At 39.9% G+C, this 27,955-nt stretch overlaps 1 protein-coding gene across 3 annotated transcripts in view; it reads right to left on the bottom strand.

Annotated features, from left to right (window-relative positions):
• Nucleotides 1-27,955, bottom strand: part of LOC114656051 (probable G-protein coupled receptor 153) — a 99,050-nt gene that overhangs the window by 7,897 nt on the left and 63,198 nt on the right. For 2 of the 3 annotated variants that reach the window (XM_028807446.2, XM_028807447.2), the window contains exons 4-5: nucleotides 2,230-2,419; nucleotides 1,388-1,572 (exon numbers count right to left, since the gene is read on the bottom strand). The exons of the other annotated variant lie outside the window; for it this stretch is intronic. In XM_028807446.2, coding sequence (XP_028663279.1) covers nucleotides 1,388-1,572; nucleotides 2,230-2,419 — 375 coding nt within the window. The remainder of the gene's footprint in view (nucleotides 1-1,387; nucleotides 1,573-2,229; nucleotides 2,420-27,955) is intronic. 3 annotated transcript variants of the gene reach the window in all.

Here is a 27,955-nt window from a genome sequence, read left to right as displayed (position 1 = left end):
AACGTTCCACTCTAGTATATACTGCATTTCTTACAATGCATTACAGAAAAAAAGCCTGATGCAGGCTTTGGATAAAAAGTTTTTTTTTTTTTTTTACAAATAAAAAACTAGGAAAGGAAAACTGTAGTTCAACAAGTTATTATTATAAATATATGTTTTGTGGAGCCACCAAAGTACCAAAACACAACCATTCCTGTCAGAGTTCTGCTGTTTGATAGATAGCAGATGACCAATGAAAAGCAAAAGAGAAATTTGCTCCTTGTCCCGAAGGACAGTTTATTTCAACAAGTAAGCTTTTTAGCACCAATTCAGTGATTTTGTGTTACATTGCCAGCACCAGTGTGCACCACCCCACCTCTCATTGTGACAGACAGGCAGCATACTAGAATTTTCCCATTTCTTTGGCTAACTTCTATAAAATTATCATGCCATCTGCTTGCAGTAATGACATTTAGAGGTAACCTATCTTGACAGGAACATTGTATTTTACCTTTGCCACAAAACAGACACAACATTCTTCAGTATTGCTCTGCAATAAGCCAGTGAGCTGGGCTTGAATATGTACAGTATATATAAGAGCAAACGTGTCACCATTACTGCAAAGTCTGCAGATACTGAATACATTGAGGGAGGATATAAACACTTTGTTCTGTTTGTAAAATTATTTGCACCCATGCAGACAAGGAATCAAAAACAATCAAAAGAAACTGGCAGCAGTAAAGAAAAATAAAATGACAATTCTGAGTTCTACAGCAGCCAATCTGATGATCCCACATTTGCTCAAGCTAAGTGGACCATTGCTGCAAATGATGCCCTATAATGGTTGGAGTAATCCACCTTTAAAAAGGTAAAGAAAACCCTGATGATGGAAAGATCTCATTCTGACTAATTCTGTCTCACTGTTTTTTGTATATATTTTAATTATAAATGATGTCCTTTGTGCCTGCCTCTGCCCCAGCCACTTCTCTACTCCAACCCTTGCTATACTGTCTGAGCTGCACACTTATTCACTCCAGGCTGATGCTGACCTGAAACCCAACCTAACTCACTGGAAACATGCCCCCAAGGCCCATCATTCTGTAATCCCAATAAACTGTACATTGTGGAAATAAGTGGAGAGAATACCATCTTGATAATGAAATCATGCAGTTGGCAGCTGGACAACTCGGCATTGTGTTTCACTTTGAAAACATCCTCTGTCTCTCTCTCTGTCTATGTGAATGACCAGTAAATGAAGGAAGGCCATCCACAGACCAGTGCAGCGCAGTGCAGAGGGGATTAGGGACGAGGTGTGCTTGTTATAAATTTTTTTCCATGCAAACCGTTTTCATTGCACCAGTTCAAACGTATTCTGAGTTTAGCACAGAAAAGATTAATGTAAATATACCTGCAGATACTGCATTTTATCTTCCTGCAGTTGTCTCATTGGGTAAATCTGGGAGACGCCCCTTTCTAGGGCGGAGAATTCATACTTGGCAATACGGTCTACCGTCACAATATCCGCCGCGCAGCTATAGTCATATGGTCTGTCATAAATTAACTCCGGATGAATTCCTCCATCCTGGCTGTTTTCTGCAAATGCAGAAAGCATAATGTTTTAGAATTCAAGAACTGCCCAGATACACAGACAGACAGACAGACAGACAGACGTATAAGTGAGAGAAAGAGAACAATCAATGGCTGCTTATTTTATTTGATCTTTTGCTTTTTGTTTGGGCGGAACAGAAACTTATCAGACCTTAGAATAAGATATCATAAATGTCAGTTTGGTGTAAAAGGGGCAGCAAATATGGTGAGCTGCTGCAAAAATACAAAAAAATGGGATTAGGTACCATGCTGCTTTTGCTATCTACAAATCTCTTTAAAAATATTTAATTAGAAAATACTCCCTGGACAAAAGCAAATGCATTGAAAATCATATCACTTGTGAAATCATTAGAATAAAACTGTGCTGCTTTATGTGCTGTATATGAGCCTAAGCACCCAACACATTACATCCTAAAAAAAAGAAAACATAACAAACACAAGCAGATGAAAGAGGAGGAAGTCTTGCATAGCTATTTAAGCCACTGAGATGTGACAACAGGGCCAAAGCACACTAGGCATCGCATAGTGACACCCAGTCATTCTTCAGTGTTGATCATCCACCCTCACTCCCACATTTCCAAACCCCCAAATCCCAAGAGTCAACAGAGAGGACTTAAGTGGTCTCAGAGGTACTTTATTTACCGTCATCAACATCATCATTGGACATTATGGCGACACACTTCTCCCAGACCATCCTGACATCGGCCCTGTAGCGGTCACAGGCCCACAAGAACATCGGGAGTAAGATGGACTGAGCAATGGAGCACCAGAGCACACAGAGGACCATCCAGCTGTAGGAGCGGTCGTACTTCAGACTGGCAAAGCTCACCACCTGTTAAAAGAAAATGGGCAAGGGAGAGAGGGATAGAGAGAGAGACAGAGAACGATAGCAAGCAGAGGGAGAAGGAGAAAAAAGGATAAATAAAGAACAAAGAAAGAGTAGTAGAAGTAACAGATAAAAACAAAAATGGGGAAGTAGGACCAAAACCAAAAAAGGATCAGTGAGAGAAACAGAACCAGGGAGATCAGTAGAAGAAAAGAAAGAGTAGGACATAAGAGAGAGAGAAAGAGAGATGGAAAGGTCTTCACTTTATATTTATATTTAATTTATTGATTAAAAGCACACTAACAGTAAGTCAAACATCCAAATAATTCATACCAAAGCAGAACATGTTCAGTCTTTTCATTACCAAAACTTCCTAATCTAGTTGACCACTGTGTTGGTTAAAGTGTATCCAATCAGCATGGGGCTAAAGTCAGGAACTAGTTCTGAACAGGTTGTCATAATCATAATAACCACAAGATGGATAGTACAGAAGTAAAAAACAAATTTTGAAAGACATCAGTATTAAAAGCAGTTTAAACACAACAAACCTATTTGAACTTTGAGCAACAGTGTGTTTTATACAACAATATGTTTTCAGGTAAATGGAAGGGCTCCAGGTTAGTCATTACATCCTTGGTTAAATTACTAAAAGCCAGAAAGAGCACAGCAAGCCCTTCCTTTCCAATCCATCCCTTAAAGCTCTCTACATCACAAAATGAAAAGAGACAAATCAAAACCAGGACCCACAGTTGTTAGTTCACATATTTTTGATTCTTCCTAGACACAATATCCTACCTACTGTACCTTCAAAAAACAATGCTTCAATTTTCTGTCTTCTATAGCCACATAGCCTTAGTTACAGTATATTAAGAACTGACTAGCCATGTACTTGGGTCCATCTGCCCATTTCATCCTGTGGCAGAGTTATCAGATCATGTTCAGGGAGCCTGGACATGTTTAAGATATTTTAGTAGTTATAGGAATCAGGGTTGTATCAAGATGGGGCCACCACCCAAAAACATCCAGCTAATGGTAAGAAACAGATGAGCCAAGTATACCAGCGATGCCAAGAGTGGCATATCAGAATATAAACCATCTTGTGGCTTATCTAGGTAGCCAATGACCCAGTGAGTTTCCGAGGGTGTTGTGGGCTGACACTTTCTTGAGACCTTGTCTTGACATGGTCATTTTGTTCAGAGGACATATAGTGGATCAGCTCTGTATTAAAAGGTGACCAGGTTACCATTATACTTTATTATTTACAATGTTCGCTAAAAAAGTAACAACAGAATAAAAAATAACAATGCAAATTGTGCTATAACCTGGTAGGAAATCTACAACACTTTCAAATTTATTAGAAGAGGTCTTAAATATTAATCTGCATAATCCTACAATAAATCAAATGAATTTTACCAACATTAGATTATAGCTGTTATGCTCTTTTTAGGCTATTCTGATTAAATCACCAAACCCATGTTTAACTGCATCTTTCATTTCGTCAATTTTTGTTAACTGTTTCATCCAGAAGATCATTTCAGCACTATGTTACACACATTATTGTTCGACCTAGCAATCACACTTTTAATAACAGACCACAAAGTTTGGAGCATTTAGCCTGTTTATTTTATTATCACCTTTATGACTTGCAATAATTCATGGAGAATGCAAAAGTTTATGGAGTTTTTATATTAAGGAAATGCATGTGTTCACATTTTGAGGTGGGAAGGACACCATGGTGGCTGCTGTCTCATATCCACAGACTCCTAGCTTCAAATCATGGCCTGAAAGCTATCTGTATTGATTTTACACATTCTCCCTGTGGATATTTCTTCTGCTATTCTGGTTCCTCCTATGCCCCAAAGATGTGCAAATTAGTCTGGATGATATTCTTATATGGTCTAGGTATGATGGGGTGTTGGTGGGTGGATTCCCGCCTTATGCCTGACACTTCATCGATAAGACTACAGTTCTCTTCAGCAATTTATTGGACTAGGCAGGTTCATAAAACAGAACGAATCTCCTAGTAAGAAAGCTATAAATCAAAGCCACCGAAGGGCATTTTAAACATCACAAATCCATCCATCCATCCATTTTCCAACCCGCTGAATCTGAACACAGGGTCACGGGAACATCACAAATGCAAATGGAAAAAAATTTGGACATGTCAGTAGGCTTTGCGCCCTAGGATCCAAGTTATCCGAACTATTCTATAACATTTCAGCAATTATTTACTGCTCTGATGCTGATATTTCTGATCATTAAATAGGTCACTATGATAGCAATTGATGAGAACAATTCATAATTAATTGCAGAATTATGGTATGTGAGGGTTCCTCTACAGTACTTCTTTCTGTTGCACGATTTGGCTCAAAAACGAGTCATAAAATCATCTTAATCATCATTGGCTTAAGTTTCGAGTTTGGTATTTTTCCGTCCAGCTGTTTTAGCTCTAGATCATCCTCAAGAGACTGTGACACACAGACAGACACAGACACACACAGACAGATACACACCCATCACTGAGATATCAATGTTTTCGGTATTGGGACCGTAAAATGTCAAGATCCATCGAAAAATGGAGATCAAACTTTTTGAAGAATCTAAAGCTTTTGCTCCCCCCCATAGACGATATGCTATGGTGGGGTAGGGCACAAGGTAAGGTTTATTTGTTGCTAAACTGGCATTAGCAGCAGTAAATGCAGTCAGGTGAAGCTATTGGAACATGTTGGTAGTTTTTCATTTTCTTAGGTTTGTGTGTTTGCTGGACAGAAGACATGCCCATATTCATTGGAACAGCGTATTCTAATTGTACATCTGCATGCTTTTATATGCTCCTTCATGATAACACATGAAGCAGTCGTAAAACAATATTCCGATGATGTGCTCCAGTGAAATGGGCAATTTAGTAGTTGGTGAAAAAGTGGTATACTAATGGCTCTACAAGAAGGGCACTGAAATCACAAAGTTCTTCTGTTCGTTCCCCAGAGCTTATCGCTGACATTACAGATCACATTCACAGGAGTCCTCTTAAGTCAATGCGGTGATTATCATAAAAGATGGCCTGAGGTCTGTCTTGATGTTACAATGGATGGAAGTTTGCATGGCTGCTAGTGGACATCAGTTTTTACGAAAGCCTTTAAAATGGTAACATTCTCTAATAATTAGGCAAAATAACGTTTTAAATATGATTATATCTTTTGTTATTCATTAATTACTAATGAAACTCATCAACACTATGGCAGTGCTGCTTCTCCATTAGTCACCTTGTGGTTGTGTGTTACAGTATTTAAGTATGCTGCTCTGTGTTTTACAGCTGGTAATCTGTGCAGCCATCTACATTAACCTACCACAAAGAGCTCTATATAAAACAAAAATTAACATATTGAAAAAATGTTGCTTTGCATACGCAAAAGCAAATATAATTTGTGAATGGTGATGAAGAACAGCAAGAAGAGGACTGAGGCTTGAAAGATGAACTCTTCTTTTCCTACAGTAACTATAGCTTTCTCTATTTAAGAATTGGCTCATTGTTAGAACAGAAAGAAAGTGATGTTACGCTAGTTATGTGCCTTTATACTAGTTGGATCATAGAATGGTATCTTATGAAATAAAGTTTTACTGCTTGGTAAACGTCTCTTTGTTTTTCACAGTCTGAGTCTGCATCTAAATGTGTTTCCCTCCCCCATCCACATGCGTGTTCTGAGGTCTGATGTCCCTTCCAGTGCTCAGTGCTGCTAAATATGCACCAGCTCCCAGCATCCCTGAAGTGGGTAAATAGTTTGGAATATTGATAGATGGGGATTACTAGGAAAGGTCTATTTATTTAAAGAAACCACTTTGTTCATTACAGAGTTGTGAAAAGATGACACCTTTTTGAATGCTGGGTAGTTACTGTGTTAGGGTTGGAATTTCTGTCCATTTTAGCACACAGACATCGGAATAGCTACAAGGACTCATACACTTTACAAGCACCAATTAATTTAACAGGCAGGTCTTTTAAATATGATGGGGAAAAGGTTGCTCTGGAGAAAAAAAAACCACATAGACACAGGAAGAACACGTAAATGTCCTAGCAGGGTCAGGCAGCTGTGTCTATTACATGTTGTCCCTTTTGAAAGACACTCGATTAATGGTTGGAGCAGATGGATCACACCTGTGAATTAGACACAGTGTGCCACTGACAAAAGACAGTTGTCAGAGATAGACTAATGCAACATGGTACATTCCACTGAAGCACCTTTTTCCATCTGCATTCTAAATATTAAAACTGCTTCCACCAAGACCTTGCATATTACCAATCCAATTCATTTTTGTATAATGCTCTTCAATGAGTACATACTCACAGCACTGGTATAAGTTTACAGGTAGAATGTAGTGAAATTATTAAAGGAAACATCATTTACAAAAATGAGCACACAATAAAACAAAGCAAATCAAACTGATCAACATAAAATCATGATAAAATACATCCTGCAATATTAAAACTGACATATGGCCAGTTGACAATGGAAAATAAAAGAAAAACTCCAGTTCTGAGCTGATGTTTAACAAGCAAAGTCACAAAATCAGGCAAAGCAATGGCTCTGGTGACCTACGACAATTGCCTAGACATTCTACAATAAAGGTACATATTCCGGAGAGTATAATATGAAGATGAAACCGTTACACCCTTGGATTTTAAAGCTCCACATATCTCTGTGTCATTTCCCACTATCAAGCATCAGTGAAACAAAGAACAATGTGCGTTTATCAGGAAAGCAAAAAATGGTTTCTAATGGCTTTTCCTCATCACTGCTTCTGGCTTGGACTTGTTTCACTTGTGTAACATCACCATTGATGGAGACTGCCCTGACCTTGGTAGGAATTTGGTATAAACAGGTAGGCTGCTGGACAGGTCCAGTCACAAAGTCCACGTAACAGAACCAGAGTCAGGCAAATGCAGGACCATATTATTAAGAGAGGGAAAACACACACTAACAATGGTAAGTACAAGATATTTGTTTTACTATAAGTGGGGGTTGACATAACCATTACAGTTTGCTAAGTGCATCAGATAGAAAACAGACCGGGGCAATAGTGTTTGTTGATTTTTTTATCTCTTATAAATGTAGTTCTGATGAGTGTTTTCTGTTGTTTTGGAACTCACAGATTTCAGTTTTTTATTTTTCATTTGGGGGGTTTAAATTAATGTTATGTTTATATATCCCATCAAGCGGACAACAATTTTATGGATTGTTAAGACACATGCTTCTGTTTCTGCCACGTGTGCGACATCAAAGAAGGGTCAATGTCAATGGGATATCTGGTATAAAATGGCGGTGTCTGCCAGATATCTTTGTCTCTCAGTTGTATCGTAGAAACATTAAAATTCTGCAAGTTGTAAGTGTTAAGCGTGAAGAAAAAATATTGAGGTTTTAGTATTAATTAGTTCTACCCTTTGACTTCTTGTTTTGCTTTTTAATCTTGATTTTTACTTGTGCCCTTGAGTCAGTAATTTGGTTAAGATCCCTTGTTGGCTGTCATCTCCTGGGATCAGATTTTTAAAACTTTTGTATGTACCCAAAATGTATGTATACAACTCTCCACACAAAATTCAGGATTTATAAAAGAAAACTTGATGGATAAACCTGCATATATTTACAGCAACTCCGACCCATCTTTATGCAACATTTTGGAGAAAACTGAAAATGAGGACACACTTCATATGAATTCTTACGGGTGTGAGTCATAATTTAGCTGGTTTGGCTGCATTTCCTTGCTTGATCAAGGGTATAAGGTGTCGTCATTTCCCAGTTTCTCTGAAACGTTGTGTACACATGAGTCAGAGCTGCTGAAGATATATGCATGTTCCCCGTCAAGTGTTCTTTTATAAATCCCAATGTTTGCATGTGTAGTTGTGTACTTACATTTTGAGTCTTTTTTTGCATGCGCAAAAGCTTTATAAATGAGGCCCCTGATTATTTCTTGTTTTATGAACATTATTCTGGAGTTTGGTGAACACCCCATAAGAGTGCCACATATTGTATTGAAAAGGTACAAACAGCTGAAGAAAGATTCACTCTGCTTGTGACACAACTGTAATGCTAGCCTTGGAATTATGGGGCAGTGCTGCAAAATGTAAGGCTACATTTACAGAATAATGGCACAGACGTTCAGCAGAAAGGTCAACAAAGAGCAGACAAGATGAAAAGGGAGCAGGGTAAGGCTTCATTGTGGGTAAAATGCAGCAGCCTAAGAAGATATGAATTTCTTTCTCCTCAGATTATAGAGAGCAAGATGCATTCTCCCTTTTAGTTGGAATTGTGCCAGCATCACAGTCAATTACTAGGAGATGCATTAAGTGCTGGCCATGTCCCCAATCGTTCAACTGTCTTGGATTAGACTTTCTTCTCATTGAGAAGAAAACAAAAGACTTTTCTTCAATATAAAATGGCTCAATCAGTGGCAATTTTTTAGTTGAAACTGTGCTGTCACTGGTGCTTTCTAGAGCTGCTACGTGTACCCTTTTGGAATGACAGTCTTGTCTGCCAAGGAGCCTTTTTTCTTTATACAGTAATGAGTGTGGCATGAAGTGCACAGAGAAGGGGTGTTTCATTACAAGAGACGTGGGCACCATAAACCATTTTAGAATGGAATTCTGCCTACTTATATGTGCTATTCTGCATTTGAAATACATTTGGTGATGAATGGATGGAAAGGTTCAGTGTTTTGGGATATATATAATCAGTTAAAGATGGTACACTTCCTTAAAAATGGGCTTGCAATACGTGAGTCCTCACCGGGTGGATCAATTAAATGAGTGATGGCACTACACAAAGGGGCTTAAAAGTGAAAAAACATTTTTCAAGATAATGCTGGTTAACTGAACAACTATTTCATCATTTTTATTGTAGCTCTAAGGCTGAAGTCATTTATAGTAATGAACAGTATCTGAGCATGCACCTTAACACTAGTGAAGAAAAAGTCTTCAACAGAATACTGTCATTTATAATTTGGTCTAACATGTGCCATGGATGTGAACAGAGTTCAATATATGCCAGTCAGAGATCTTTACTGTCAATGTGCAAAAATGAGCATTGCAGTAATGCATTAAATTACTAATTAAACCTGCGTAACCTGGTAGAAGTCAAACTACAAGCCATTCTGCTCGGATGAGACTGATGCAAATAGGTAATGCACATTCTATTAGGTGGCACACTTGTTACATATATTACCTCACAGCTAAAAGAGACTCATGTGCGTTGTTTGCTGTTCTCCCCACATCTTTGCAGGCTTTCTTCTTTCTATTTTCCTCCTACAACAATGTGCAGGATATGGTAAATGATGTTGCCTTGTCCCCATGTCAGTCGGTTTGGACATTTGCATGAGTGTGCCTCAAATCCTCTCCAGGGCTGGTTCCAACCATGCATCTGATGCTGCCAGGGTAGGCACTCTTAACTAAATTACACATGTGGCAGGAAATGAATTGATATAAAAATATATTATGTAGCACTTTTTCATAATAAAATGTCTTCTCAATGCATTTTGCAGTGAAAACAGGTTTCCAATTGCACAGAAACATGTGTTTTTACACTTTTGGAGCACAGGTGGGTTAAGTGCCTTACACAAAGTAAAACAGTTGGAGGCGAGGATTGAACCAGCAACCATCCCCACTACTCCACACTGCCTGCTGTTCACAGCATGGTGACTGAGTGGTGTCTTTTATAATTTGTCTTAATCCTTATGTAAGGCACTGAGCATTAGGGAAACTGCATTTATTTACATATTTTGCTTACCTTATTTTTTCAGCCTGTTGTGGAAGGGGACACAAATAAAACAAAGACAGGCAGTCCAATTGCATTGTATGTGTGAAGTATAGAGATTTGGGGACATACTGGTTACACAACAGCAATTATTGCTATGACACAAATGGATATCCTATACCCATAAAGTGATGCTAACCTCCACAACCACCCTAGGTGTTGATGTGACTACCTCATGTTAGCACAGTTGACAGCTGCCTTCATAAAAATGACAGACAGTAATCTAGACAGACTAGCAAACAGGCAACTGAGATGAGCAATTTTGGTCTCATTTACTTCCATCCATCTATCCATTATCCAATCCGCTATATCCTAACTACAGGGTCACGGGGGTCTGCTGGAGCCAATCCCAGCCAACACAGGGCACAAGGCAGGAAACAAACCCTGGGCAAGGCACCAGCCCACACATTTACTTTATCTGTTCAATTCAGATGGCCTGATTTAAAGGATCAAAAGTCTTGGAGCTTTCAGAATCGATTGTTTTGTACTTTCTGTGGGTTTTATGTATGGCTTTTTCGGCGTTAAAAATTGAAGAGTGTAAACTGTAGCTGGGTATGATTTAAATTATTTGGGACTTGTTTTGTTTGAATGTTTATGATTTTGCCTCCAGCATTTCAGACCAGCACCATGCAGTAGCTTGGTGCCTTTAAAACTGGCAGCTCTAAACAAGAGACTGTGTGATAGCCTCCTTTGATCTGAACAGTCTGAGAATTTGTCATACTTTAGAATCAGGTGATTTAACAATATAAGATAAGTTTAAAATGATGTGTTGATAGCAAGTTTGAAGTGTCAGACTCATCAGACAATTGCTGAAATATTGCATCAATAGGCAGAGATTCTTGACTCTATGAATAAGAAATACACAAGCTCAAGGTAAACTTTACAATGAATAATAAAAAATGAAGGAAATAAAAGTGCTCATTTCTAAACAACATGCACAGAATTTTTTTGTTGAGACGCTCTTTAACATTAAACTACCTGATTGCTGAAAATACAAATGCTGTCTAATATAAACTCTATTCTTTGATCACTTGTTAAACTGCCAAAACTGAATTTACAGTCCAGAGTATAGAATCTGATGAAGTTTCTGACATGTTCTTCAATTAACAGTCCTAGAGATGTTTGGTCAGCCCCCATAATTCTGCTTGTTGCTTTACTCATGTGCTGCAATTTAGCTTTGCTTTAAGAAGAAATGCACAGTGTGAATGAAAAGCTGTCAAATCCATTTGCTACACTGTTTTAAAATACATTGGAACAAACAACCAAACACAAATGACGGGAGATCATGAAAATGCGTGACAGAAATTGTCCAAATTATGGTCACTTAACAATAAAACATAGTTTCTCTCAACACGGAGATGATGTACCAGGAAGCACAGCAGGTACCACCAGGATGTGGTACTACCGCAGATACAGTTGCTGCCTCATAGCCGCCTCAAAACGACTTGGTGCTTCTTTGATCTGCTGCTTGATATCACATTCAATAGCCACTTTAGTACATTTTATTTCTTGTTTTTACTTTTTCATACAGTTTTATCTGACTATCAGTCTTCCATTGCTGCTGGGATCCAAAATGGTGGGCTACAGTTATGTTGGTTTGTGATTCCAGAGCAGGCAATTTCTCTGCTATAAAATAAGGCCTATGAGAATGCTAAGTCTACTAGCTCTTCTACTTTTTTTGGAAAGCAAGATTCATTTTGGCATTTTAATTCTGTTTACTATTTAATAGGCAATTACATCTTTATTTTTTGCTTTGACAACTTTATTCTTCTTTTAATTAAACTGTATTATTTATTTGTATTCATCACTGTGATGTAGACAGATATTCATAGCTAGCCAAATAAAACCAGATGAGTAAACATTTTCAGGCTCAGCCATAGGGCTGTTGTTGGGTTTGGGTCTTGTTTGGTTGTCTCCTTTCTTTGTTTTTGTTTTCCCATTGCTGCTTAAATTAATTTCATTCAGTGGCATGTTGTTGCGAAGAATGTGTGTCAGACCATATGGATTTTCATTTGTGTTATTATTTTGGTGAATTATTTTGGTGTTTACTCCAGTTTCCTCCCACAGTCCAAAGACATGCAGGTTAGGTGCATTGGCAATTCAAAATTGTCCCTAGTGTGTGCTTGGTGTGTGTGGGTGTGTGTGTGTGTGAGTGTGACCTGCGGTGGGCTGGCGCCCTGGCCGGGGTTTGTTTCCTGCCTTGTGCCCTGTGTTGGCTGGGATTGGCTCCAGCTGACCCCCATGACCCTATAGTTAGGATATAGTGGGTTGGATAATGGATGGATGGATTTTGGTGTTAAGTGTTTTGACAATATATATACAGTATATTGATTTCTGATTTTGGACTGCTGTAGATCACGCCCTCTGGAAAGCCCCTAAAATATACCTGTTTATCTTTTTTCCTTATTACTTTTCAATTTCTCCACACAATTTGCTTTGAAAAATGTATGTCTTTATTTTTGTGCCAGTTGAGTCATGATATTGAAGTTTATTATGTATGGAGTTAATTTCAAAATTACTTTCAAACTTATCAAAAGAAAATGTTTTAGTTTCAGATCTTGAATAGCAATAGATGAACTGAAGAAAGTAGGTTACACCATGAAGGGGTCTGCATCTTCTTTTGCACAGTCCATTCAGCATAGTGGTGATTGTTTATAAATTCAAATGAAACATAAGGAAAGCAATTTTCTCTAGTCTATACTACATTACACTGTTACAAAATTCTTCTCCCTCTAAAGTTTTGAATTCTATTTGCATATTTTAATTCAGTGGATTTCAAAATGTTTTAGACCATGGACCACTTTGTCAAAGTGAAAGATATGGCAGACCACCAACAGCAGAAAGTAATTTCTAAGCATAATAACATGTCACAATTTCCACATTTATTTTACCATAGCTATTTATGTGTAATATAGTCCTGTAGACCTTCCCTTTCACTCTTGCTGATACCCGTCTGTCACAAATTACTCCTGACTTTCTTCTCCACCCATTCCACCCTGTTTGCACTCTCTTCTTCACCTCTCTTCCACAATCCCCATTACTCTGTACTGTTGATCCTAAGCATTTAAACTCATCCACCTTCGCCAACTCCTTGCATCCTCACCATTCCACTGACCTCTCTCTCATTTACACACATGTATTCTGTCTTGTTCCTACTGACCTTCATTCCTCTCCTCTCTAGAGCATATCTCCACCTCTCCAGGGTCTCCTCAACCTGCTCCCTACTATCGCTACAGATCACAATGTCATCAGCAAACATCATAGTCCACGGGGACTCCTGTCTAATCTCGTCTGTCAACCTGTTCATCACCATTGCAAATAAGAAAGGACTCAGAGCCGATCCCTGATGTAATCCAACCTCCAACTTAAATGCATTCGTCACTCCTACCGCAGACCTCACCACAGTCACACTTCCCTTGTACATATCCTGTACAACTCTTACGTACTTCTCTGCCACTCCCGACTTCCTCATACAATACCACAACTCCTCTCGAGGCACCCTGTCATATGCTTTCTCTAGGTCCACAAAGACGTAATGCAACTCCTTCCGGCATTCTCTAAACTTCTCCATTAACATCCTCAGAGCAAACATTGCATCTGTGGTGCTCTTTCTTGGCATTAAACCATACTGCTGCTCTCTAATCATCACCTCACTTCTTAACTTAGCTTCCACTACTCTTTCCCATAACTTAATGCTGTGGCTCATCAATTTTATTCTACTGTAGTTACTGCAGTCCTGCACATCCCCCTTATTCTTAAATATCGGCATCAGTACACTTCTTCTCCACTCCTCAGGCATCCTCTCACTTTCCAAGATTCCATTAAACAATCTGGTTAAAAACTCCACTGCCATCTCTCCTAAACACCTCCATGCTTCCATAGGTATGTCATCTGGACCAACGGCCTTTCCATTCTTCATCCTCTTCATAGCTGTCCTTACTTCTTCCTGATTCACTATCTCCACTTCATCCAACCTCTTCTCTCTTTCGTTCTCTTCATTCATCAGCCTCTCAAAGTACTCTTTCCATCTGCTCAACACACTCTCCTCGCTTGTGAGTATGTTTCCATCTTTATCCTTTATCACCCTAACCTGCTGCACATCTTTTCCAGCTCGCTCCCTCTGTCTAGCCAATCGGTACAGGTCCTTTTCTTCCTCCTTAGTGTACAACCTCTCATACAACTCCTCATTATACACTTTTTTTTTAGCCTTTGCCACCTCTCTCTTCACCTTGTGCCTTATCTCCTTGTACTCTTGTCTACTTTCTGCATCTCTCTGACTATCTCACTTCTTCTTTGCCATCCTCTTCCTTTGTATACTCTTCTATATTTCCTCATTCCACCACCAGGTTTCCTTTTCCTCCTTCCTCTTTCCAGGTGTCACGCCAAGCGCCCTTCTTGCTGTCACCTTTACTACATCTGCTGTAGTTTCCCAGCTGTCTGGTAACTCTTCAGTGCCACCCAGTGCCTGTCTCACCTCCTCCCTAAACTCAACCTTGCAGTCTTCCTTTTTCGACTTCCACCATTTGATCCTTGGCTCTGCCCTCACTCTCTTCCTCTTCTTGATCTCCAACGTCATCCTATAGACCACCATCCTATGCTGCTTAGCTACACTTTCCCCTGCCACCACTTTGCAGTCCTCAATCTCCTTCAGATCAACTCTTCTGCATAGGATGTAATCTACCTGTGTGCATCTTCCTCCACTCTTGTATGTCACCCTATGTTCCTCCCTCTTCTTAAAATACGTATTCACCACAGCCATGTCCATCCTTTTGGCAAAATCCACTATCCTCTGACCTTCTTCATTCCTCTCCTTGACACCATACCTATCCATCACCTCCTCGTCTCCTCTGTTCCCTTCACCAACATGTCCATTGAAATCCACTCCAATTACCACTTTCTGTTCCTTGGGTACACTGTTCATCACTTCATCCAACTCACTCTAAAAATCTTCTTTCTCATCCATTGCACACCCAACCTGCATTGAATATGCACTAACAACATTCATCATCACACCTCCAATTTCCAGCTTCATAATCATTATTCTGCCTGACACTCTTTTCACCTCCAAAACACTCTTAACATACTGTTCCTTCAGAATAACTCCTACCCCATTTCTCCTCCCATCCACACCATGATAGAACAAGTTGTATCCACCTCCAATCTACCTGGCCTTACTCCTCTTCCATTTAGTCTCTTGCACACACAATATATCAACCTTCCTTCTCTCCATCATATCTGCTAACTCTCTCCCCTTACCAGTCATACTGCCAACATTCAAAGTTCCTACCCTCAGTTCCACTCTCTTTACTTTCCTACTCTCCTCCTGCCTCTGGACACCCCCCCCCCCCTCTTCTTCTCCTCCTTCTTCTTTGGCCAACAGTAGCCCAATTTCTGCCAGCACCCTGTTGGCTAACAGTACTGGTGGCAGTCGTTGTTAACCCGGAGCTCGACCGATCCAGTATGGAAATACTGAATACTGGAGGAATGTAATGATGAAAAAAGAAATAAGTCTCATTATTTACTCAAATATTCCTTATTCATTATTTGGATCAGGATTTGCATGGAAATCCAATATGTAAAAAAAAATAAAACAAAGGTTTAGAAAATATGAAAGGGAACAAATAGTTTTTCATGGAACTGAACAATAATATATTTTTCTGAGCAGGCATGCAAAGCTGCTTGTTAATAGGTTGTAATCAGTTATAATTGCACATTCATTGTCACAGATTCAAAAGGTCTCTGACTGAATGAGCCAGGGTGGTTGACTGTAACTGACTTTAGTGTCACAATTTCAGAAAAGAAGAATGCGGCATATTGTAATGACTCACCAAAAAGAATGATTAGTTCACCAACAGCTGAACATTCATAGGCTGGGATGAGCAACAAAACACTAGACCTCTTATGGTGTAAAGCATCAATATTTCTAGCGGTTTCAGCCTCCTAGTCTAATTCCCAAATGTATTTCCATTTGACAATGTTCACTGACCTGACTTTCTAATATGAATTCAATCACAGTGAAAGAGCTAGACAAATTGTATTTTATCATAGTTGCACCCAGTTATGGTCCTGTAGTTTGAGTGTTCTGCTTTGAACTCTATGCTCTCTGAATAAAGTCAGGTTCACAGTAATTTTGTAATGACTGATCTTTAAACTTTTATTGGATATAAAAAAAACACATAAACAGTTACATGCCAGCAATTCTAATCCATATTACTAAACGAGAATGGTAAACCGGAAGGCACAGACCCAGGTACACGGCGATGGATGCAGGAGACATAGTGCGCAGGCGCCTACAGCGCGCGTCTCATAAACTGCAAGTGATTTCTGATTCACCGTGAACGAAGGAGTCACGGCTCAAAAACGAAAGAGCTCAACTAACGAAGGAGTCACGGCTCAAAAACGAAATAGCTCAACTAACGCCACACAGAAAAGAGGATTCTGCACTGCACCCCAGAGTCAAACGGAAGACACTACGGGGTCCGCAAAGGTCCACAAAGATAGTACGGAAGGCGCGGGAAAGTACGAAAGGCGCAGGCGCCTACAACACGCTTCTGAACTAAACGTCCACACTACACAGCATGGTCCGGGTAATAAGAATAAACGAACTCTCCGTATTAAACGTACGGCATCCTCACACGTCCAAACCATATAGCATATGTGAATCACATTACAGTGATGCATTATTAACAGTACAACCACAGAAAACGCTCCGTGTTAACAGTAAGTGCAACTATCCATATTACTAACAGTAGACAACGGATAACTAATGGAGTCACGGTCACGGCTCCGGCTCCGGATCCAAAACGAAACTTTTCAACTAACGGACATACAGAAACGAGCCCGCCTGAATACAATTAATGAACACAGGCGCCTACAACGCGCCTCTCAAACAGCAGAGGCAACAGATAAACGGCAAAGAAAGGAACGACAAACAGCCACTAAACAATTCCGCCAATTAGCTGACAACGCATTCTGTAATGCGTCCACTATTAATGAACATTCATTAGGATTAATGAATATCATTTGCTGTCATTGTCATTCGCTTAACTTCCCTGAAGAAACAACTGGCAATACAACTAATGAGTTTACACGTTGTTGTCAAAGGGTTAGGGTTAGATGAATATCCTGAATATCTATGGATGTTTCTAACTAACAATGTACCCAAAAGTAAAAACTTTATGGACTGCATTAGATCCTACAATAGTTCATTTGCTTTTGCATCTACCGGGGTAAATATCAGGCCACCAGCTGGCAATGGCCCATACTGCTTTCGCGTATGTGGACAAATATTACATCAGATTGGAACGGTGCACCCTGAGCCAAATCACGAACGCACATATGCACAGATCTACGTGTTAGATCCAGATGACACAATCTATCAACGAATGAACCAATATATCTCATACATTCATCAATGTGTTTCGGGTTACCCAACACCGGGGGTTGGCGAACGAAGCGAGCAGGGGGCGGAGCCCCCTTGTTACAACAGATCAGACTGCTGGAAGTCTGTCTCAGATTGGACAACTGGATACTAATGACAACTGTAGTTTCTCAGTTCATAAAATAAGTTCATATTGATATTATTAAGCACTCTGCCTACTGTATCAGTCAACTGTACTTTTGCTTTCCTCTTGAAACATGCAAACTGGTTTAGTTTTGTTTGATTGAAATTACATGACAATACTGCCATAAACTGAACAATTGATTAAACTTTAAGAACTTTATTTGTGTGCATTTCTATTCCCTAAAAATATCGAGGATGGCATGAAAGGAAAGTGGCTAGCACTTAGCACTACTGTTTCACACTTTTAGAGTCCTGGGCTCAAATCCCTCACCCGGTTGCAGCTTGGCTACATCTTGTGAGTCTTCCTTGGGGAACTCTGGTTTGCCTCTCACATTCCAAAGGCCAGGTATGAGTAAGTGTTCATGAGTATACTGTGGGACTGGCACTCTCTCCAGGGTAGGTTCCCATCTTATGCCCAGCCACTGGAATAAGCACTGCCTCTCTGCATTCCACAACTAGATAATAAAAATGGAGAATGAGTGAATGGCTGGATACTCTGAATTCTGTTTTTTTTTCTTTTAATGTGCTACATTTCCAAAATATTACTGGGCAGTGAATCCATTCAATCAGAAATAAACAGAACTAAAATTGAAAATCATCTTCTACAAGTAGCTTTCTTGATTTTGTTTTTTGGGGTGGGATGTGTTATTTGCTTTCCATTGGCAATCAGCCTCTTTATAGAAGCACAATATGAACTGTGGGTGAATGTTCAGTAGTGGCTATTCTAAATCTTCCTTGTGCTCCTGTGATTTTAATAATTCAGCTTCTTGAACTACAATTAAGTAGCATGGTAATGTAGTTTTTAGCTACACAGTTCCACACAGTTCTGGGGTTTGATTGCTCGCCTGATCACTATCTGTGGTTGGCACTTTCTCCGCATCTCTCTGGGTGCTGCAGTTTACTTCTTCATTCTGAGGACATTCTAGTTGGTAACTAAAATAACAGCGAGAAGATGTGTGTATGACCATAGCTGGCTATGGACTGGTTGGTTAGTCTCATGTGTTTGATAATCCTACAGCTGAGTTAAGAAGGTTCACATAATCGACTGATGGATGAACAAACTGGATTTGCTTTAGCCCTAACTAGACTTTTTGCAAAACAGAAATACACAATTGGAGTTGTTTGCTCTGAATTAAATACTGAACATTAGAACAATCTACAGTAGACAAGGACCAGCCATTCAGCCCAACAAAGCTCGCCAGTCCTATCCACTTAATAATTTTAATATAACATCAACTCTTCTTATTCCATGTGTCTATGGCTCTCTGTGTAAAGAGAAACTTCCGAAGGTTTGTGTGACATTTACCTTCAACAGGTTTCCAATTGTGTCCCCATATTCTTCATGAACTCATCTTAATGTAAACAGTCTCAGTCTACTGTACTAATTCCCTTCATAATTTTAAACGTTTTCACTCACATATCCACTTAATCTTCTTTTGTGTAAAATGTAAAGGCTCAGCTCTTTTAATCTTTCCTCATAATTCATCCCCTGTAGCCCTGGAATTAGTCTAGTCGCTCTTCTCTGGACTCTTTCCAATGCTGCTATGTCCATTTTGTAACCTGGAGACCAATATTACTCACAATACTCCAGATGATGCTGCAACAGTGAATTATAAAGCTTGAGCATAACTTCCTTGGACTTGTACTCCACATATCATGCTATATAACCTAACATTCTGTTAACCTTCTTAATAGCTTCTGAACATTGTTTGCCAGTTGACAGTGTAGAGTCCACTCTGACTCCTAAACCCTTCTCATAAAATGTACTTTCGATTTTCAGACCTCCCATTGTGTATTCAAGCCTAACATTCTTACCTCCTACGTGTAATACTTTACATTTACTTACATCATCTGCCACAAATTTGACCAAGTCTATATGCTGTCCAAGTCCCTCTGTAATGATTCAACAGATTCCAGATTATCTGATAATCCACCTATCTTGGTATCAGCTACAAACTCAACCAGCTTGTTACTTATATTCCTATCCAAATCATTTAAATATATTAAAAACAGCAGTTGGCCCTAGCACAGACCCCAGTGGGACACCATTCTTAACATCAGCCAGTTCTGCATATGATAAGAATTCAACCTTCTGGAGTTTATTTATTTCTTTCCCCTAGAAAAATGATTTAATCATTGGAAAGAAAACTAGACATTCCTTTTATGACTTACACAGAAGAAGAGAAGTGCTGTGGTTTTCTTTCTTTTAAGTGGTGTGGTACAGGAGTAAGGAAGCTTATTAGGTTTGTCTTCAATGGTAGAAATGGAGTAGTAATAATATTAGTGGTATTGTCACATGTGCAGAGTACTGTGAAATTCTTACTTATATGTCAAACCAATCTATTCATTAAACTGAAGTTCTTTATTTTAATATATCTTTGTTTATAATGGGACAGTAGAATAGCAATGTGTGGCAACACTGAGCATTCTGCCACAACAATACTGTATTAAAAATCAGACTCTCCCCCTGAATTGGTAACTTGAGTATGTAGGCGACATATGGGGTGGATGGGCATCCTGACCAGGAGAGGGGATGGGAGGCTCCTTGAGGACAGACAGACATCCAAGGGAGAGAAAAGTTCCAGACCCAAAAAGGACTTCTTGGGAGGAGGGATGGACAATCCAACCAGGAATTCCATACCTGGGCTGTGGAACACCCCAAGCAATTTGAAAGTCGTCCTGACTGGACATGTCCCTGGATGAGATAAGAGAAGAGGACAGGGGAGGACTGTCTCTGTATGGTGTTTATTCCCCCAGGTGCTATATGACAGCAGTCCTCCATATCAGCGCCCATTCAGGAATCAGCATGGAATGCTGGGAAATGCAGTCCAGCAGAGCAGACCTGCTGATGCCCGTGAGAGCTGCAAGAGGGCACTGCTAGGTGATGTACTCCTTATTATATCGGACGTCTGTATGACCCAGAAGTACTTCCAACGGGTAACAGTCCTGGCACCGGAAGCACTCTCGGGTCCTCAATAAAAAGGATGGCACTTCCTTATCTAGGCGAGACCGAGCTGGGAGGACATAAAGCAACACTTGACTGGAGGAGGGCAGTGCAGTGGTGAGAGGAAAATTGTGAGGAGATAGTGAGAGATATAACTTGTGCTTTGATTATTTTGGAGGCATTGTGCTTAATAAACCATCCATTATTTGAACCCAGGACTGCATTTGTGTATCCATGTTTGGGGTTTGGGCTCACTGGTGCCTGGTTCTATTACAGTATAAACTTTAAGGAAGTTATAACTCTGACATGCTCCTTGTCAAATTTTAAAAGAACCTTTTTAATAACAGAATATAGTATACTTATTACAAATACCTGCACTTTACCTTATGTTTGTCAAGTATGCTTACTGTTTTTGAGTGCTATTTCTGCTATTTATCATTTGCACTAATCACAGGCCTTCAGGAATGGAGGCCAGACTTAAATGTATATGTGTTGCCATAGCTTTTTTCCCCTTCAACACTGATTTACTTAGTTTTAGGAACCTGTTTATTTTCTGTATAGACATAAAAAATGAAGTACCCTGTCAATCACTTTAACAGCACAGAAAGCAGATGGGGATGTAAATGTCGCCAAAAGAAAATATCCCACCTGCTTTAGGCAAGAAGTCACTTGGTCTGTAAGTCTGCAGAAGAGCATCTTCCTTTAAGGCTGTTTCTTGTTTCAGTCTCTTGGCTCAAATGAATGTTGATGGGATGAGAAGGCAAAACTAGGAATGATTTTAAAAAATATGTTGTGAAAGAGATGCCTGAATTCTAAGAGGCTGTCTTGGGTAGAGGCTCTGCTGATAGTCATACAAGAGGCCTTCAAGGAAGGCAGAAGGTCAAATGCCAGTGTGGGAATACAGGAGTATCTAGGAAGTGGTTATCTCTGTAAGTGTGCAAGGAGCCACAGAACAGTAAAATGCAGGGGTGCCGGTAGCATTGACGGAAACAGGCAATGTTCCCTCAGAATGTTAGATACCAGGTAACCTAGTGCTATCAGTTGGAATCGTATTTTCTATCCAAGTATAAATCCACTGTAGAATGGTGGCAGGCCTGTCTTCTCTCATTGACATGCTAAAGAGCAGCAAAGCATAATCCTCTCATGGTAATGGGCAGCTGAAAATCTACCAAAGAGACCCAGCTCTTTGAGAACAAGTGAAATATTAGGTTGCAGACATACTGTGATCTTCTCAAGGAGTTCTAGCCTTGTGTCCCTGTAGCAAAAGCAGTGCAACCCCTAAAGGGTGTGGAAGATAGAAAGAGACATGGGGCACGAAAAGGACCTTGTTAGTACTTAAAAAGTGTGAAACTGGGTGAGCCACCCCACCAGACAGGTAGTAATTCAAAACCTTTAGAAGGAGGCTAGACTTTGTGTCTGTTCTATTTACTTTATGTTCTCCCTGTGTTCACTCCTTTTTTATTTGTTTTCAATTAGGGCTCTAATGTTATAACTCTTATAATTCTTTGTATCATTCTGGGTGAGTTGGGTTCCAAAAAGAAAGCCTTCTGTGTTACAACGGGCATACACTAGGCTTCAGAATTGCTGCAAGGAAAAATGAAGGAGTCTAGCACTCAACAGCAGACAAAGAGTCATATCACTGCTTGGGCATAATACGGCACAAAGCTGTGACCATTCCCGTATCATATCAGGTCGCCTTAGGGGCACAGTAATTAGAAAAGGGACGGCGGATAATCAGTACTCTTTCATTTAGACATCAATAAGTACAATCTATAAACGCTACTAATGTGTATTGGCTTTTCTGACTAGCTTGTTAATTTAAATTAAGGGTTTCAAGATTAACCAACAGAGGTGAGAAAACAGTTACTTAAAGAGAGATAAAAAAGAGTTGGTTTACATTAACAAAGGGGCTTTAAGAGGCAGCAAGATACTAAATAAACAAATGCACGGATATATAAATGATGTGTCAATTTTTTAACGTGGTTATTCAGTACATAGTCATGGGAAGCGAGTGCCTGTCTTGGCAATGCTGGGTTTAAGATGGAAACCAGTCTTGGAAGGGCGCCAGTCTATTGCAGGGCACACTCATGCTCATGTGCACTGAGCCATTTAGGGTTCCGCAATGAACTGAAGATGCAGGTCTTTAGAATGTTGGAAGAAAATAGGGGTACTGGGAAGAAAACCCACAGATACACAAGGGAAACAAGCAAAGTCCAGGCTGTGGTCTGAAGTCTGGGTTCTAGCCACTGCACCATCATATACACCACAACAAGCTGTTTTTCAATTGTCATCATCATCACATGTCACCATATAAATACAGATCTATATTATAACTCTTTATACTGTAGATGCACACACATAACTATCTTTATAAACTATATAAATATATATATACAGAATTATACTTGATACATAACAACTCACGTACAAGTAGGTTAAATTACTTGCTTAGGGATACACGGGCAGTCAGTAGTGGGAACTGCACTTCAGTGATTTAAAGCCCAATAATTCAGCCACAACTCCTCACTGCCACTTCTATCACTAGACTGATGAAGAAGTGGGAGAAAGAGAGATGGTCCTAGAGTATAAAAATGCCAGCACAGTAGTTGAAACATCACTAGGCTCAAACAACCCCAGATTCCAATGAGTTATTGCAGGAGCACAGTAAAATTTCCCAGGATTAGACTCCATTTGAGGTAAGTCTGCACAGTCCCGAGATCTAGCAGAATCTGACACACATGGGCAGAATAAGATGCACCACCTGGAAGCCTTGGAACAGCTTGTTCTAGACCAAGAGAGGGATTCAATTCTATTTCCGGACTTGGCTACTCAGCCTGAACCACAAATTAGGGATCACAGACAATTATAGTTGTCGAACTGGCAAAACAACACATGGCCACAAGAGATGGCCCAGGGCTTTGATGTGAGCGCACACTCACAGAAAGACTTCCCTGCTCCCTGTCAGCACATCACGTCAGAGATAGATTTGACATGCCCTTCAAATCAGACCCATTAGTATTTTTTTTTAAGTGTGGGCTTATTGAATCAAATGTTGCCTGTGGCAGAATTCAGTATGCTCAGCCATAGATTCTGGTCCTCAATATTGATTAAATAGACTTGAAAAAATAAAATGCAAGCAATGCTTGCTAAAAATACTAAGGAAAAAAAGAAGAATACTGTATACATTTTTGAACTCTTGTAAGTGATAAAAAGTTTTTTTTTGTTTTTTTGATGGGGGGGGGGGGGGGGGTAAAAAACATCTGGGGTAAGCTGTCAAAAGAGAAAAAAGGCAAAACATGATGTTGGAGTATAAATCAGTGATACCTACAGAAAAAAATTCATACAACTTTTGTGCTAATGAAAAAAAGTAAAGATGAAAAAATGGTGTGGAGCATGGCCCAGACACAGACAGGCAGACATCGTTGTAAGTCACTACACACGCTTTATTTACAAATACTATTTACAGTGAAGCACACACAACCCCAAAACTCCCCCAAAGTTCAGGCCTCTCACACAATGCTTCTCTGTCTCTCTTCAGGCCGCTCCCGACTCAAGCCAGCGAATGGAGGGAGGCGGCCCCTTTTATAATCACCCAGACATGCTCCAGGTGCCTCCCAATTAACCTCCGCCGGCACTCCCCAGTGTGGCGGAAGTACCAGCTGCGCACCCGGAAGCACTCCGGGTGTCCCTGGTTGTCTTCCCCCCCAGCACTTCCGGGTGTGGCGGAAGTGCTGAGGACCAGGGCTCTCCAGGCATCGGGGCGCCCCCAGGCGGTGACCACAGGCCCCTATAGGGTTGAGCTTCCAAGCTCAGTTCCCGTGGTCCCCAAAGCCACCAGGGCAGTTGCCCCCTCGTGGTCTGGAGGAGGCGTAATCCCTCCTCCGGTCCTTCTGGGCATCCCAGCTGGGTGCCACCCCCAGCCGCTTGCCACAATGCCATCAACAAATGTTTTTAAGCAATTTATTTTTATAACATAGTTTAATCTATCCACTGATTTTTAAATTTGCCTAATATAGAATTGCTTCAGGTAGAACCTATCTTGGGAGTAGTGGGTGCAAAGCAGAAACCAATCCCGGATGGGATGGCAGCTCTGCTTATAAATTCTCAGATTATTAGTAAACCTTCAAATGACAGCCTTCCTTCACTAACCAGTTTAATGCTGCATTCCAATTCTGAAAAACAATTGTTGAAAAGATGAATGTTTATGTCCATATATCCTTAATCTATAGCTACCAGCTCAGGACTGCTGGGGCAAAGTATTTTCCAGCAACAGGTACAAGCCAAGATCCAGACCTGGATGGTAAGCCAGTCCTCTGCAGGAAACACTCAGATACAAAGACACCCACCCGCAATTTCTCTTGTGGTGCCAGTTAACATACATAACTCCACACACACAGCTACAGGCCATAACATTTGAACAAAGCGTCCTTGAATTGTGAGGCAGAAGTTAAATAACTGCACCACAATGCCATCTATAATTATTATTGCTGCATCAGTTCATTTTTCAGGGCAGAACAGTTGGTGTAGTGTTTCAGGAGAGGCGTACTCACTGTCTATGTGGTAATTTCTTTTCTGGGTGCTCCGAATTTCTCCCTCATCCCAAACTATTGCACATTAGGTTAACTGGTAACTTGATTTTCTAAATGACAAATGCGAGTGAGTGAGTGAGCTGATGTCCCACCCAGACTTTGTTCCATCTTTGTATTCAGTGCTGCTGGTTTAGGCATGATTCCTAACAGCCCTAAATTGAGTAAGAATGTTAACAAAAATGGATGAATTACTCTCACATTTGCAGAACTGGTAATTTATTTGATGTATACAGTACTTGATTTTAGACATTAATGTTGATTCATTAATGGCCATGTTGTTTAGAAAAACTTAATTATGTTATTATAATCAAAATTGCAGCACTCAAGGCTGCAAGATGACTTAAAATAACATTCTCAAGCCTGCTTAGAATAGTTCATGGTTGTTTGGGACCAACAAGAATGTATTAAGACCCCTCACAGGCCATGGGTGACTTAGCTCCTTAACAGAGAGATAATCATACTTTAAACAATGCAGAATGTGACACCGGGTTGGAACAAGACTTCGTCAAGTGGGTAAGAAGTCCCTATTCGTCATTTTGGTCTCATGTATACTTGATCATTTCATCAATGGGAGACTTGTCCTATTGATCATTCCGGCCCACCGCTACTCCACTGTTTCATCAAGTGGGGAAGTGCAGATTGGAAAGAAGGACCCTTGCTATCAAGGGCCCCTAGTCCTGCACCCAGAATGCCCCAATGGCAGATCCTTCCTTAGGGACTACAGTCTAAATAGTAAGATTATAAGATAATGAATACAAAATATAATTCATATTAAATAACTTGAAGTGTAAAACAAAACATTTTCATTTTAAGGTCACATGTTTTACACATTTTTTTTCACTTTCATTTTCTTTTATGTAACAATTCCTCAAACAGATGCTAAAGTCCTACAAAACTACTGAAATACAATCAGAGATTTGGTGTTCCAGTGTCAGACTGTGCATTGCTTTCTATTTGCTTATGAACTATAAGGTTCTTAACTCTCAACCTTTATTAATGGCTTAACAGTGAATCAAGAAATTGGTCAACGGAGACCTAACACAAGGACTGCAAATATTACGTAGAAGAAGACAAGACACATAGGTGCACAATACACAAAAATGAAGCAATCTGAATTGTTTTCACTGTTTCAAATGCATAATGTGATACACACTTTTCAAAAACTTTCTTATTAATTTGAACTCTGTAACCAGGGTATGAGGCTAGGTGGAAAACAGATGAGACAAAAAACCAATATAAACTAGCAAATGAAGGAAAATACTACTGGGAGCATGCAAAAGAGTAGTGCACATCAGAAAGCCAGATAATCTAACAACAAAACCAAAAGAAAGAACAAAAAAACAAAGGTAAAATACGTATTGCAAAAGAAGGCTGTAACCTTTACTAAGAGCACTAAATCCCTAACTATAATTGTGTTTTCAGCGTTCATCATGTATTCTATTTGATTTTACCAATATCCTGAACTTCAGATAATGCATGCCACCATCTTATTGTGCTGGCATTACATGCAGTATCAATGCCCAATCATATGTTTAAAAACAGACAGTGCTGCTTAAACAAACATGCACGTGGACATGATAGGCTATCAAGTGGTGGCACATACAGTTAGGTCCATAAATATTTGGACAGAGACAACTTTTTTCTAATTTTGGTTCTGTACATTGCCACAATGAATTTTAAATGAAACAACTCACATGCAGTTGAAGTGCAGACTTTCAGCTTTAATTCAGTGGGGTGAACAAAATGATTGCATAAAAATGTGAGGCAACTAAAGCATTTTTTTAACACAATCCCTTCATTTCAGGAGCTCAAAAGTAATTGGACAAATTAAATAACTGGATATAAAATGTTCATTTCTAATACTTGGATGAAAACCCTTTGCTGGCAATGACAGCCTGAAGTCTTGAACTCATGGACATCACCAGATGCTGGGTATCCTCCTTTCTAATGCTCTGCCAGGCCTTTACTGCAGCGGCTTTCAGTTGCTGTTTGTTTGTGGGCCTTTCTATCTGAAGTTTAGTCTTCAACAAGTGAAATGCATGTTCAATTGGGTTACAATCAGGTGACTGACTTGGCCATTCAAGAATTTTCCACTCCTTTGCTTTAATAAACTCCTGGGTTGCTTTGGCTGAATGTTTTGGGTCATTGTCCATCTGTATCATGAAATGCCGCCCAATCAATTTGACTGCATTTAGCTGGATTTGAGCAGACAGTCTCTGAACACCTCAGATTTCATTCGGCTGCTTCTGTCCTGTGTCACATCATCAATAAACACTAGTGTCCCAGTGCCTCTGGCAGCCATGCATGCCCAAGCCATCAACTGCTTCCACCGTGTTTCACAGATGATGTGGTATGATTTGGATAATGAGCTGTTCCATGCCTTCTCCATAATTTTTTCTTGCCATCATTCTGGTAGAGGTTGATCTTGGTTTCATCTGTCCAAAGAATGTTTTTCCAGAACTGTGCTGGCTTTTTTAGATGTTCTTTAGCAAAGTCCAATCTAGCCTTTCTATTCTTGAGGCTTATGAGTGGCTTGCACCTTACAGTGCACCCTCTGTATTTACTTTCATGCAGTCTTCTCTTTATGGTAGACTTGGATATCGATACGCCTACCCCCTGGAGAGTGTTGTTCACTTGGTTGGC

Source organism: Erpetoichthys calabaricus, chromosome 8, assembly GCF_900747795.2.
Source record: "Erpetoichthys calabaricus chromosome 8, fErpCal1.3, whole genome shotgun sequence".
Taxonomy (NCBI): domain Eukaryota; kingdom Metazoa; phylum Chordata; class Cladistia; order Polypteriformes; family Polypteridae; genus Erpetoichthys; species Erpetoichthys calabaricus.
This window is presented reverse-complemented; position numbering and strand designations above follow the sequence as displayed.